Source organism: Mus pahari, chromosome 19 (assembly GCF_900095145.1).
Source record: "Mus pahari chromosome 19, PAHARI_EIJ_v1.1, whole genome shotgun sequence".
In the NCBI taxonomy this organism is placed as follows: Eukaryota; Metazoa; Chordata; class Mammalia; order Rodentia; family Muridae; genus Mus; species Mus pahari.
The window spans coordinates 34,385,693-34,399,063 of NC_034608.1; the positions used below are offsets into that span (position 1 = coordinate 34,385,693).

The 13,371-nt window shown below is 42.2% G+C and overlaps 1 protein-coding gene across 2 annotated transcripts in view; it reads right to left on the reverse strand.

Annotated features, from left to right (window-relative positions):
* Window positions 1-13,371, reverse strand: part of Csmd1 (CUB and Sushi multiple domains 1) — a 1,532,231-nt gene that overhangs the window by 234,811 nt on the left and 1,284,049 nt on the right. For both annotated transcript variants that reach the window (XM_021218735.2, XM_029532138.1), the window contains 2 exons: window positions 4,781-4,972; window positions 3,734-3,860 (listed from right to left, as the gene is read on the reverse strand). In XM_021218735.2, coding sequence (XP_021074394.1) covers window positions 3,734-3,860; window positions 4,781-4,972 — 319 coding nt within the window. The remainder of the gene's footprint in view (window positions 1-3,733; window positions 3,861-4,780; window positions 4,973-13,371) is intronic.

Here is a 13,371-nt window from a genome sequence, read left to right on the forward strand (position 1 = left end):
CTCCTCTCTCTCTCCTCTCTCTCTCTCTCCTCTCTTTCTCTCCTCTCTCTTCTCTCTCTCCTCTCTCTTCTCCTCTCCTCTCTTCTCTCTCTCTTCTCTCTTCCTCCCCCTCTCTTTCTTCTTTCTCTCCCTTCTTTCCTTCTCCTCAGTTTTAAGTCTTCTTTCTTGCTCCTCTCACATGATGAGGATCTAATGTGAAGTCAGTGAATCCATACATGGAGCTATAGTCAAGAACTTAACAACAAAATTGCCTTTTGCATGATGTGCTAAGCTTGGACAGATGATCTATCAGAACTTTAACAATACTGCTATTTGTGGACTTAAGAAACTCACCATGAACTTATGTCTTAGAGTTTTACTGCTGTGAACAGACACCATGACCAACTCTTATAAAGAACAACATTTAATTGGGGCTAGCTTATAGGTTCAGAGGTTTAATCCTTCATCATCAAGGTGGGAGCAGGGCAACATCTAGGCAGGCAAGACACAGCAGAGCTGATAGTTCTACATCTTCATCTGAAGGCTGCTAGTAGAAGAATGACTTCCAGGTAGCTAGGGTGAGAGTCTTTTTTTTTTTTTTTTTAATTTTTTATTAGATATTTTCTTTACATTTCAAATGCTATCCCGAAAGTTCCCTATACCCTCCCCCTGCCCTTGCTCCCCTACCCACCCACTCCCACTTCTTGGCCCTGGCAAAGCCTACATCCACAGTGTCACACCTACTCCAACAAGGCCACACCTTCTACTAGTGCTACTCCCTAGGTCAAGCATATACAAACCATCACATTCCACTCCCTGTCCCCCCATAGGTTTGTTCCTTTGAGTCTATGGGATCCATACCTAAAGATAGCATAAAGCAAAGTATACTTGGTTCAACTTCAAAGGTCCCCATAGTCTAGCGCAGTCTCAACAATATTAAAAGTCTAAAATTCTAAGTCTCTTCTAAGATACATCTGATCACTTAACTGTAATCCCCAAAGCAAGACAGGAAACCAGCTGTGCAATCTCCAAATTCTGCATCTCCATGTCTGATGTCAAAGTGGTCTTTAGGTCTCCAACTTTTTTTTTTTTTTGCATCTTCGTTGAATGCAACAAACTTCTTTCTCCTTGGCTGGGTTGACTCCCTGTTATCAGCTTTTCTCAGCAGAGAGCGCATGGCTCTGGCATCTTGTACATCTTGGGGTCTCCAAGGCAAATTCAATGTTACAGCTTCTCGTCTCAGTGTCTCTGATTCACACATGGTCTTCTGGGCTCCTCCTAAGGGCTGGTGTCACTTCTCCAGCTCTGCCCCCTGTAGCACTCTAACTTCAGGTTGATCCACTCCACTGCTGCTGCTGTTCTTTGTGATCATCCCACAGCGCTGGCATCTCCAATATATTGGGTTCTTCTGTTGCAACGAGGCTTCACCAATAGCCTCTCACAGGCTCTGTTCATGGTGCCAAGTCACAACTCCTTTGCATGACCCCTTCAGTCCTGGGCCATCAATTGCAGCTGAGGCTGCACTTTCACCAATGGGCCTTCCATGACCTCTCACAATGCCAAGGGTCAGATATTTTTCATGATGCCTTCATACCTTCAAAGCCAGTACCACCTGGGTGGCTCTTGCACATTACCAAGTTCACCTGCTGCAAGAGGTACAGCCTTAACTCTGGAACCCTGCTTCTTTGTGTTCTCAGAAAACACTTCCCAGAAGATTTCACCTCAGTGATGCTGCTCTCTTTTTAATCATCACTAATTTCTTAGCTCCAGCTAACTAGCATCAATTGTCCCAGTATTTCCTTCTATTATGGTCTCTAAAGTCAGAGCAACATGGCCAATACTGCCGAGTTCTGTTGTTTGCTAGGGCTGGAACATGTTCCCCACCCCGCACCCCTTGGTCTATTACACTGTCACTAGCCTTCTGTTTTCCAACTCCTTCACTGTCTAAGGTTGGCTGGCCTGAAACTTGCTCTAATAGACTGACTTTGAACTCACATCTGCATGCCTTCTCCTTAGCACTGGGATTAGAGGTGTACCAAGCTTGAATTTAAGTTTTTCTTCACCTAGCACTCACTCTGTTCTAGGCTGGCCTTGACCTCAGAGATCTGCTTATCATTGCCTCCTGGGATTACAGGCTAGTACTACCATGCCTGGACCTAAATTTAGCTGGGTGGGATCTTGCCCTAACTACTCCCTTAATTCAATTTAATATCCTTGAACACAGGAATCAGCTCCATTTTACTTCTGGGTAGCCCTTTGATACTCCAAACATATATTTTATATTTTTCCTTTCTCAGCTTGCTCCTTTTCATTAAAATCCTCTTCATAAGAGTGAACTTTAGTAACCACACAACACATTTTACACCAGGCTGTTTTGAGACTTCCTTTTTCGAAGCAATTAATCGAAATCTCTTCACCCTAGCCTCAGGCAGACTCTTAGGACAATGCCAACGAGCAGTCACATTCGCCAAAATACCGGAAAAACAGTCTCTAGGCCATATACTGAAATTTTTACCCACTGAAACCTCTTGGGCCAGATTAGTATATTTCCTACTAGGATGGCCCATTAAGCCCCACTTAAAGCATTCCAGTGTTTTCCAAACCCAAAGTCCCCAAATCCACATTCTTCCAAGCAAAAACCTGGTCAGGCTGATCACAGCAATACCCAGTCCCTGGTACCAACTTCTGTCTTAGGGTTTTACTGCTGTGAACAGACACCATGACCAAGGCATCTCTTATAAAGAACATCATTTAATTGGGGCTGACTTACAGGTTCAAAGATTCAGTCCTTCACCATCAAGGTGAGAACAGGGCAGCATGTGGGCAGGCATGACACAGACGGAGTTGAGAGTCTATATCTTCATCTGAAGTCTTCCAGTGGAAAACTGCCTTCCAGGTAGCTAGGGTGAGAGTCTTAAGCCCATGCCCATAGTGACACACCTAATCCAACAAGGCCACACCTTCTAAAAGTGCTACTCCCTAGGTCAAGCATATACAAACCATAACAACTTATTACTGCAACAGAAAGCTTGGTTTAAACATTTCTGTTTTCTTCAGTTTTTCACAATCCCATTTTACCAGTCTAACTCTTAAGTTGGTGTTTTTTGTTCTCCCTTCTCCCAGGACCACAGGGCAATTTCTATTTTGTTTGTTTGATTTTTCTTGTTTGTTGTTTTTGTTTTGTTTTGTTTTATCCTTTGTTTTATTTTTCTTTTATTAGCAGAGGTAGGAACTGAATGGATGTCTTCAAACCTGCAACCCTGGCTGGTTCCTGAGGCTTTGGCACCTGGCTTACCAGCTAACATGAAGTAAGCAGAAGATATAACTTGTCCTTTCTTATCGCTAAGACTACTCTACTATAACTCATTCTGCAGGAAGCGAATCCAGGGAAGGTCTCTTCTCCGACCACCTAGCTGAGGCTGAATGCTGGAGAATGACTATTGAAGTTCAGCTCAGCAAAGCTCATGCGCATTTTTAAAAAACACACAGACAACCCACAGAATTAGTACTCAGTGTTGAAGGTCCTATGTTATACAGAAAAGCTCACTGTCAGACACAGGTTCTTCCCCTTTTTGTAGGCAGCAATTGCAGAGACATAGAAAAGCATGTGAGAAATAGTTTAGCCACAGCTGAACATTTTTTTCTTTAGCTCACAGGTTTTAATCATAGAGTACATGGCCTACTGAGTCTCGTGCAAGGACACTGAACCGACAGACCTCCCACTATTAAATGATTGATACCATATAGCAAGTACCTGATGGTCTTTCCAGGATCTGCCTCTATGGTCCAAGTGCAATGAAGATTGTTGTCGTATGGGGCAGGGTAGCCAGGAGATAGTATGCGCCCTGATGTCGCTGCATGGACAAGACCACCACATTCAGCTGCAAAAGACAAGAGGAGGGGAAGTCTACTCAGGTGCCTGCCTGCCTGAACTCCTGTTTAGTTTTACAAGCAAACCCTATTATGCCTATATTAATTAATAGGCGAGGAGTCAATCCCCTGCCCATCACTTCTCTTTTCCTTCTTCCCATTCTAAACTGGAACTGGTACCCCGAGTCTCCAGAGCTATCACAGCTGAGCACACAATCATTAACACTCTCTTTTCCTAGTTCTACTGACAACCATACACGTAGCCAACACTCCAAAGTATAGGCCATCTCTCTGTTATTCCTAGAATGTGCACATATTTGCACACACATCTTGGGATCTGGTGTAGAATACTATTCTCCCAGCCACAATGCTGCCAATTTCTGGAGATTGGCCAGAATTACTCACAAAAGATTATCATCTTTGACTTGTTGACTGTTACCTCACAGGAGGTGGAGCCGGGAGGGTGATGACCCTCACCTGAGTATCCACTCCTTCCCACAACCAGTTGTATACATTCCTGCCCAATTGCTTATGGCCTTGTGGTCTCAGGGAATGACTAGAGTAGAAAGGTGGGGAAGAACTGGGTGTGGGGACCTCCATCTACAGGCCATGAGGGAGTTACCAGGCATTCTTGATACATATCTTCCACTGTGACTGCTTTAAGGCCACCCTCACCCAATGTTTTATGAAGTAAGCCTATTAAACTCCTTGATTCCAAGAGCAAGCTGTGGTGGAACTGAATGAACCTCAGTTTGTGGTTGAGACCTTGGCAAGAGGGGTAGATCTTGCTATGCCTACCTTGGGATGCCATCAGCATATATACAAACATCATGAGATCCCTGCCCTTTCCCAGGAACTAGTATCCAGCCACAGATCGCTTGAACTCTAGACTGATTCTTGATAAGAGTCTGACCCAGCATTACCGACTCACCCACACAGGAAGGCATAGGTTTGTCCCACACCCTGCGGTCCCCACTCAGGCAGGTCAGGGTACTGCTGCCATGCATTGCATAGCCCGGGTTGCAGCTGTAGAGAACCACAGTGTCTGTGAAGTGGCCATCATCTCGGATCCTGTAGCCATAGTTAGGGATGCCTGGATCCTCACATTTCACTAGGTCAAAACCTAGAGGGAGAAAGGGACAGGTGAATCAACTCAAGAGAGAATGCACATCAGCCTTTAAATGAGAGACCTTCAAGTGTTGGAAGAAAGGGACACAGGTGTACTTCCAAAGTGGGGAGAAGAACTGTGGATCTTGGTAAGATCTAAGAGCAAATGGCATTGTTCTAAAGAGTGTGGTTGCTATCCTCACCCCTCTGCTCTCTATTTTCTGACTCATAAGGGTTCTGCATTTCCACCATCCCATCCACATCTCTGGTCAGCATGCTGCTTTCTCCAGTTCAGAGTTCGCTCATAGTGTCCACGTGCAGCTCCTGTTTAACTCACACATCCGCATCCCGAGGAAGGTATTGAGTGACTGTCATGAGAGCATTGTGCAGGAAATTCACAGCAAGAACTCAGCCATCTCAATCATAGCACCCACCTCCTGACAATTTCCCTACCTCCAAGATCTCAAACACTATATGAATTCAAAAGGTGTCATTACAACTTGGGAAATAACTCAGTCCATTGGTTAAGTGCCTGCCTTTGGAAGCACAAGACTTGAGTCTGGATCCTGAGTAGCTACATAACCTGCCTGCTATAGTGGGAGACAAAATCAGTAGGATCCATGAAACTTGCGAGCCAGTCTCTGAGCTCCAGGTTCAGTGACAGACCTTGTCTCCAAAAGTGAGATGGAGAGCAATTGAGGAAGACACCCATCATCCACCTCCCACCTTCACACACACAGAGAATATAGGCAGAACGCATCAAATCAGTCCTGCTTATCCACACTGGGTCTCAGGAGCTCCAACCTGCCATGGTCCTGTAGCCTGGTCTAGAGCCACCTGAGAGCCTCAGCCGCTCAAACTCCAGAAGGAATCACAGAGATATCTTACCATGAACCCTTGAATGAGTGGATGACCAAGATGGAGATTTAGTCACTGCGGTTCTGAGCTGTACATCGTTTTTCACAGGAGGTAGTAGTTTAGAGCTGTCTATGGAGACAGCCTTACACTAACACATTTCTCTGCAGACCATGATGCAAATTTAATGATTATAAAAAGCAGAGCTAGAAAGTTTGTGGATCCATGTGGTCTGTTTGCTTCCATTCGTATGTAACCTTTCTTTGCTAAATTAGATTAAACTTAAAAATGGATGTGTGACTCTCCACACTGTTTGCCTGTCAAGCTTGCAAGCCTTTCAGGAGAATTGCTCTTTACATTTGCAATCTGGTTTTACTCCAGGGAGCTTTAAATAAGCAAGACTAAGCCTTGCTCCTTTGTAGGCTGCTGGTTCTTTCCTACACAGCACAACAGCTTGCTTTTGCAAAACACCCTGCTCTACAGTATCAGACCTCACTGGCCACAGACTCACTCTCTTCACAGTAACTTTCCTCTATTTTCAAATGCTAACCATGTAAGGAAACAGGGACGCAAGGGCAGAAGTGCCTGTCATGTTAGTGAAAAGAAGGACAGTGTGAATTGCCACAATTCAGCGTGGGAATAAGGAAAGAGCCTCGGCGGTGGGCTGTGCTGGAGCTTTGCAAATTATCCCATCTCAGTAAAAGACTGGTGCCTTGTGCAGCCTGTGAGCAAGTCCTCCTGAGCCCTGGCGCTGCACCAGGCCTGAGTGACGATATAAGCCTGGATCGTCCTGATGCAATTGCATTTGACTTTGGAATTTGAAACGGATGTCATCTGAACTGGATTTCAGGATGCAGTCCTGCCCAGGCCTTGGGTCAACAGGGGACAGAATGATAGTCCCTCAATGACAAGACCTGGGTATGCAAAGTGTCACACTAACTGGATGCTTTAGTTGGTTCTGTGCCCTAATACAATAGCACTGACAATAGGGCTCTATATTATCTTCACGGTGTTTATGATTTTCTGCCTAGACTTTTCTGTTTAATGGATTCACAAGTATATGTCTCCCTGGGATGATACTAAGCCTACTCAGTTTAAGAAGATGGGACATTTGGGCACAACATTTGCTCTCACCAATAGTCCACCCAGGTCTTGTCATTGAGGGACCCAACTGCAGGCCATCCAGAGACTTTCTTCTTGGCCACGGCCTAACAGTATCCAAAGTTCACCCACCATCATCGAAAAGTTCATCTACCAAGAGCAGCTAGAACCCAGATATTCTAAGTTCATAAAAATGCCACATGTGGGTCCATATTAAGGATATGTACAGGTCAAAAGCCCTCAGTTGTATTTCCATAATAGCATGTTGGTAAGATTAAGTGAACTAAGTGTTTGATCAGGTCTTTAAACTGGACACATGCTTGGAATCTTTGAAAATTGCCAGTTTGGTGCAATGGTCTCAATCATAGTTGGAGTAGGGTAAGGTTTCCATTCTACTAATGCATGTCAAGTAATTGTGCACACACACATACATATTTTAGGTGAGATGAAAATGTACACACAAAAATGGTCACAGTGACCATCCAGTTCCACAATAAATCATGTCTTCCATTACTGTGGATGTGTGCTTGTATTTATGGAACAAGGGCAGCAATGCTCTTGGGAGTTCAGTGAACAGTTTCAGTATTGTGTAGTCATTACTGCCCAGATGGTCTATAGATATAAGTGTCTATGATATTACTCAAACATGTATCCTATAGACTGAGCAAATATGTTCTTTGTGGGACCAAATCTCCTAGGTCCACAAGGATTTTTGTTCCACAATGACCTTAGAAGAACATTTTCTTCTCTTTTAATGGCTTGAGGCAAGGAAGAAGGGAACATTAAAAAAAAAAGAAACGAGAGAGAGATAGTAACACATATCAGTAAAAATGCCAACTGAATTTGATGTGGAACAAGGTTTTAAAGAATTATGTTTAGTGCCTTTTTTATTGCTTAGTCAAGAAATTTGTTTGGGCAACATGTCAGACCAAGTAGGGAAGGAAGCTGTTTATTGATAAGGGAGAATACCATCAGGAAGACAGTCAGTCTTCCTTCTTAGGCTATGTGTTATTTTTTTCCTGTACTTTTATTATTTGTTCCAAAGGTCACAAGAAATCTGTTGCCTCATAAAAGTCCGGCACTCAATTCTTCACACTTGAAGGCTTACCTAGTTCTTCTTTGAGATACATCTTTCCACACTGGAAGGTGGAGGAGTATTTGGCTATTCAAGAACTCATTTGTCTAATTGTCAATCCACCAAAGAGAGCTTTGTTCTCCTAAATTTCTAATGGCTTGTTAATTGACACAGTTACAGCAGAAATAAGAAACACACCTGGGGGATGCATAGACTGTGATCTTGGTTGATATTTTAGTGGGGTGAGAGGAAGTTATATCATCTTCCAGAGATAAGTCTGTGTGTCCTTTGTACCACAAAAAAGTTAGTCACAAGCTATAAAACAAGGTCATGTCTGTGTGGGTACTCAAGGTTGGACCAGAGTTTGCCTGGGTCTCCAGCTATAGAGCTTCTAATCTCTCTAGACACCTATAGTCCCGTGTCTGAATCTCTGGGTGTCCAGGAATGCATGTCTACCATAGATCGGAAAGATCAATCAACACCATCTGCTTCTAGAATAATCTAATACTACTTTCAAAATTGATAAAGGCATTGAGTTGATTTGTAACTGCAGAAACCTAAAATTATTCTACATCATTGTAGGATGCTAAATCTTCACTGTTTTAGGGGAAATTTTTTAAATACATCTTATTCTCTTAATTCCAAATTGCTAGAAGACATTTTATTTGAATCTACAAAAATATTTCCAAGAAGATGCATTGCCGATATAATGTGAAGTTAAAAAGATTTCAAAATAGTTTATGTGAAGACCACTAAGCAATGATAGTTTAAACACGTTGACATCATGTCTTGATGTCATGTCTTGTCTCCTACAGTGAAGCCATAGGCTGCCAGGGAAAGGGTAAATACCACCTGTATGTTTTCTTTATGCCATAGGAACTTTAAAAATATAAATCAGGTTATTTGTTTCAAAACACTATGAGGAGCTGTAGTCTAATCCTAGATATTTAGTCATTTTGTGTCTGTCTTCTAGAGTTTTCTTCATAAGTCATTGATGCAGCAAGAATTCACTGTGTTCTAGTCAAAACAAGATCCAAACATCAAATATATCAAAATTACTCCCCAGTATCTTTTGCCGTGATTATGCATTCTGATATTCCTTACATTACCTCTTTTCTAAGACATGTCTTTCCCCTACAGCTCTCCCAAATCTAATGAAGATTTGGTGATAGAATAGACTGAGTATCCTTCCTCTAATTTCCTAACTAAAACTTCACTTTACATGTACCCCTCTATGCAGTAAGGACCCGGAGTGGGGTAGTATTAATTCTGGCTAAGTGTCCCAGAGGGTGCGCCTTTTCTGCTCAGTGAGTTCCAGAATCGTGTTAGAGGAGGCACCTGTCACTGGTGGATCCCTAGTGTCTTCTCCTGGGAGTAACTGAGATCATCCGACACTTATGGCAAACTACTACCTCACAGTTTTACATAAGGCATTGCAAAGTGGACAATGTTCTTGCTTTGGCAAAATAATCATTTTCTTAGAAATCAAAAAAAGCTTACCACTCCCAAAATATGGACAATGATGTCACACATCTGCTTCAGAAAGGAGAAGAATACTGAAAATGATCTAAACATCCATTTTGTTAACTCTAGTAGCAGCCTTATGAAATAAAAGAAAGGTCGATATGGGGTTATTACTTAAACTAAATTTTGTGATTTACTTGAGAAGGAGAGTTAATTAATATTGAGCTTCTTGAAGTGGTTAATTGACCAGTGTTTTAAAATACAACTCATAAGAATAAAATTCTCTAAGTGCAATATTTGAATTGGTTTGAAAATATCGAGTTATAAATCTGTGTCATTCCTCGGTCATGGTTACTATAGGTTTCCATTGATTTATAAGGTAAGGTAATTATTCATTGATTGATTTCATTTCCCCCGTATATTAAGTAATTTTCCACACATTATTTTTAACATTACTTTTATTATTTTTTGATGTGAAGATCCTTGTGTAGAGAAATTACAAATTTTCAGTAAAATAACAATAGTAATCAGGATATACTCAAATGGAAATGTGAGTTCCCTGAACTCTGGGGAGAGACAAGAAAGTCAAGAGGTCTATGATGGAGGTCAGATAGTGAAATGCCTCCTGATACCTCTAAAAGCACCCAGTGCATTTTATGAAATAACTCATGGCTGTGCAATGAAAGTACACTAATATTTTTATAATTAAAGGATAAAACAAGGTTAATACAGACAAGTTGATTCTGAAATATTACTACATCATTCTGATTCTTTTTTTTTTTTTGGTTCTTTCGATACAGGATTTCTCTGTATAGTCCTGGCTGTCCTGGAACTCACTTTGTAGACCAGGCTGGCTTCAGAAATCTGCCTGTCTCTGCCTCCCAAGTGCTGGGATTAAAAGAGTGCACCACCACCAGGCACCATTCTGAATTTGTTGTCTAAATCCAAGACAACGCTTCCTACCTGGTTGGTTCTGCCTTAGTGAGAGGAGTGAAGAATTGAAACAGCATCTACTCTAAGGTGTCTCTGTAGAGGAATTCAAACTCCTAACCCTCTGGGATGGTTTGAATATGCTTGGCTCAGGGAGTGGCACTATTAGAAGGTGTGGCCTTGTTGGAGTAGCTGTGGGTCTCTGTGGGTGTGGGCTTTAAGACTCTCATCCTAGCTGCCTAGAAGCCAGTATTCTGCTAGCAGCCTTCACATGAAGATGTAGAACTCTCAGCTCCTCCTGTACCATGTCTGCCCAGCCTCTGCCATGCTCCTGCCTTGATGATAATGGACTAAACCTCTGAACCTGTAAGCCAGCCCTAATTAAATGTCCTTTATAAGACTTGCATTGGTAATGGTGTCTGTTCACAGCAGTAAAACCCTAAGACACTCTGAGTTCTCATTACAAGTCCTTACTTTCTGTATTTTAGGGCAATGCTGTATGGAGCAGGGAAAAGTTCAGCAGAGCAGCAGACTGAAGTTCTGATCCACCTGGAGCCCTTCTCCACCCACTAAGCTTGAAACTCCAGCAAAGAACCTTGATTCCCTTGCTAAGACACTGTCATCAGTTTTGAGCCATGCAGGAAGAATAAGAAATGGCTTTAGAACTCATGGAATGTAGCCCACAGGTTATCACACCAACATGGGTGGGCCTAGATGTGACACAGCTCCAAGGACTATATGCCCTGAGGATTTTAAGATGTTTTGGAATTCTGCTCTGCTTGTGGCCCTCATGTTCCTCTTAATCTAAGAGTTATATGAAAACTTTAAGGAGACTTCAAGCCTCCCACTGGACAGTATCCCTGACATTCACAACACTAATGCTCGATTTCTTTCAGGCATTGCTGGTGAAGCAGATTAATGATTCTATCACCACCCTAGAGAAGAACTTAGAGATGTAGATTGTCAACAATGACCACCATCCTTAGAAAACATTGGGAAAAGTGGCGTTGGTAATGAAGCTCTGCTGAGATAGTTTTACTACTGGCTCTGATGTAAAAAGTGCTAGGGAACAATTTGAAGTTCAGAAAGGCACACTCTTATTAGTTAAGCTAAGGACCCTTTATGGTCAGGAAACAAGAACAATGGCAGCACTGGGTGGTGACTCTCACTAAGGCTCAACTGCTGATGGTTGATTTCTTATACCCATTTTCCCCTCAGCTTCCTGATGTGATTTATTAAGAATTGCTTGTGAGTAAATATGAATTTTGAGAATTTAAGGTAGATATGACTGTTTTTACTTAAAAGTTTAGATTTGTGATTCTTTTAAGATTCTTGCAAGATTACTTTTAAAGATAAATAATAAAATAATTACTTCCTTCTTTGTAATCACAGATTGCTGCCTGCCTGCTGGCTGAGTAAACTACCTTGCTTGCTTATATTTTGTTGATTTTTAGCAAGTTGGTTAAGAATGTTTGAGGGTTTTTGAGAATTTTATTTTTTTTTAACCTGTTCTTTGTGATGTTAAATCTTGTAAAGGTACTGAAAACATTACTTTTTCAGAATCATTCACTAGAAGAAAATTGAAATGTAATCACACTGTAATTGTATCCTGCTTGAAATATTTTGCTGGGATCTATAAGATATAGAAGAAAGAATAAAGTGTGTTATGGTATAGTAAGGTATGGTGTGTTGTGGCTGAAACATTATCTCTCCCATCCATTAACTATGTATGTACATATAAAGTTTGTGTGAATAGGGGTTGAAACATTGTTCCTTCCGTCCACCAGTTGTGTGTATGTATGTATATATGTGTGGAATATTTGGAGTCTGCTTACTGGAGCTTTGCTCTAACCATTCTATGTGTGAAATTTGAGTGAAGCATTTTGCTAAATGATGGAGTAGAGGCAGGAGTACAGAGGCACAGAGAATGTCTGGGCACTAGTTCCCAGAACCCACATTCAAAGCATGTCCACGGTAATATGTGATTGGAAAGTGTGAGCATGCAAAGACAGATGGGGACTCGGGCTCACTGGGAAGGCAGTCGGGCCAAAATGGTAGGCTATAGGGTGAGTGGGAGAACGTGTTTCAAAGAGTAAGGTTAAGAGTGATTAAGGAAGACACCTGGCATCTGTGTCGGGCTCCTACATGCACATGAGGAGTCACTAGGTCGGGAGGAAGAAAGCCGTTTGGATAGTTCTAGAAGGAAGTACATCTACCTCACCTAGTCCTCAAACTAGAGTGAAAACAAACTGGAAAGAAAATTCTTAGGCATAATGGAGGAAAAAAAAAAACATTGTGGTACCCAGAGAAGAATGGTAGTTATGGTTCTCAGTGGTACCCAGAGAAGAAGGAATGATGTGCAGCCCACCCATGACCTCTGTATCTGCTGAAACTATCTGTCAAAGAAGTGAAGTCAGATGGGTAGAACAGGGGAGGAGAAAAGTTGGGGAATACAAAACACACTGACCCGACACAAATGTATCATTGAACCTGGCTCAGAGATACTGACATAGAGATGCTGGGGGTGGCACACAAGCAACCATAGACCCACTGGGATACAGGGAGGGACACACACCACAGACCCAGCATTTAAGAGTTTATCTGTGGTCCTGTGGAACCGATTGGCGTCAGAACAGCTAGGAAGGCAGTCACTGCAAAGCTATCAGTAGTAGGGTTAGAGGACAATGGTTCAGGTGAGTACATGTGAGGTAATGTGGGGAGGAAGAGCAGAGCTCCCCAGGAAGAGAACACACACACCGAGCACCAGCAAGGATCAGATACCTGTGGTAGGTGGAAACGGAGCCTGAGCCCACCACTCACTCAGAGACCAGCCCTCACCAAGGCTTCCTGAGACATCAGGAAAGCAAAAAACAAAAAACAAAAAACAAAAAAAACAAACAAATAAACAAAAAAGCCTTTCATTGATGACAAGTAGGAGCTAATCTTAATAAACATGTTCCAGAGAATACTCACACACAGGACGAGACATT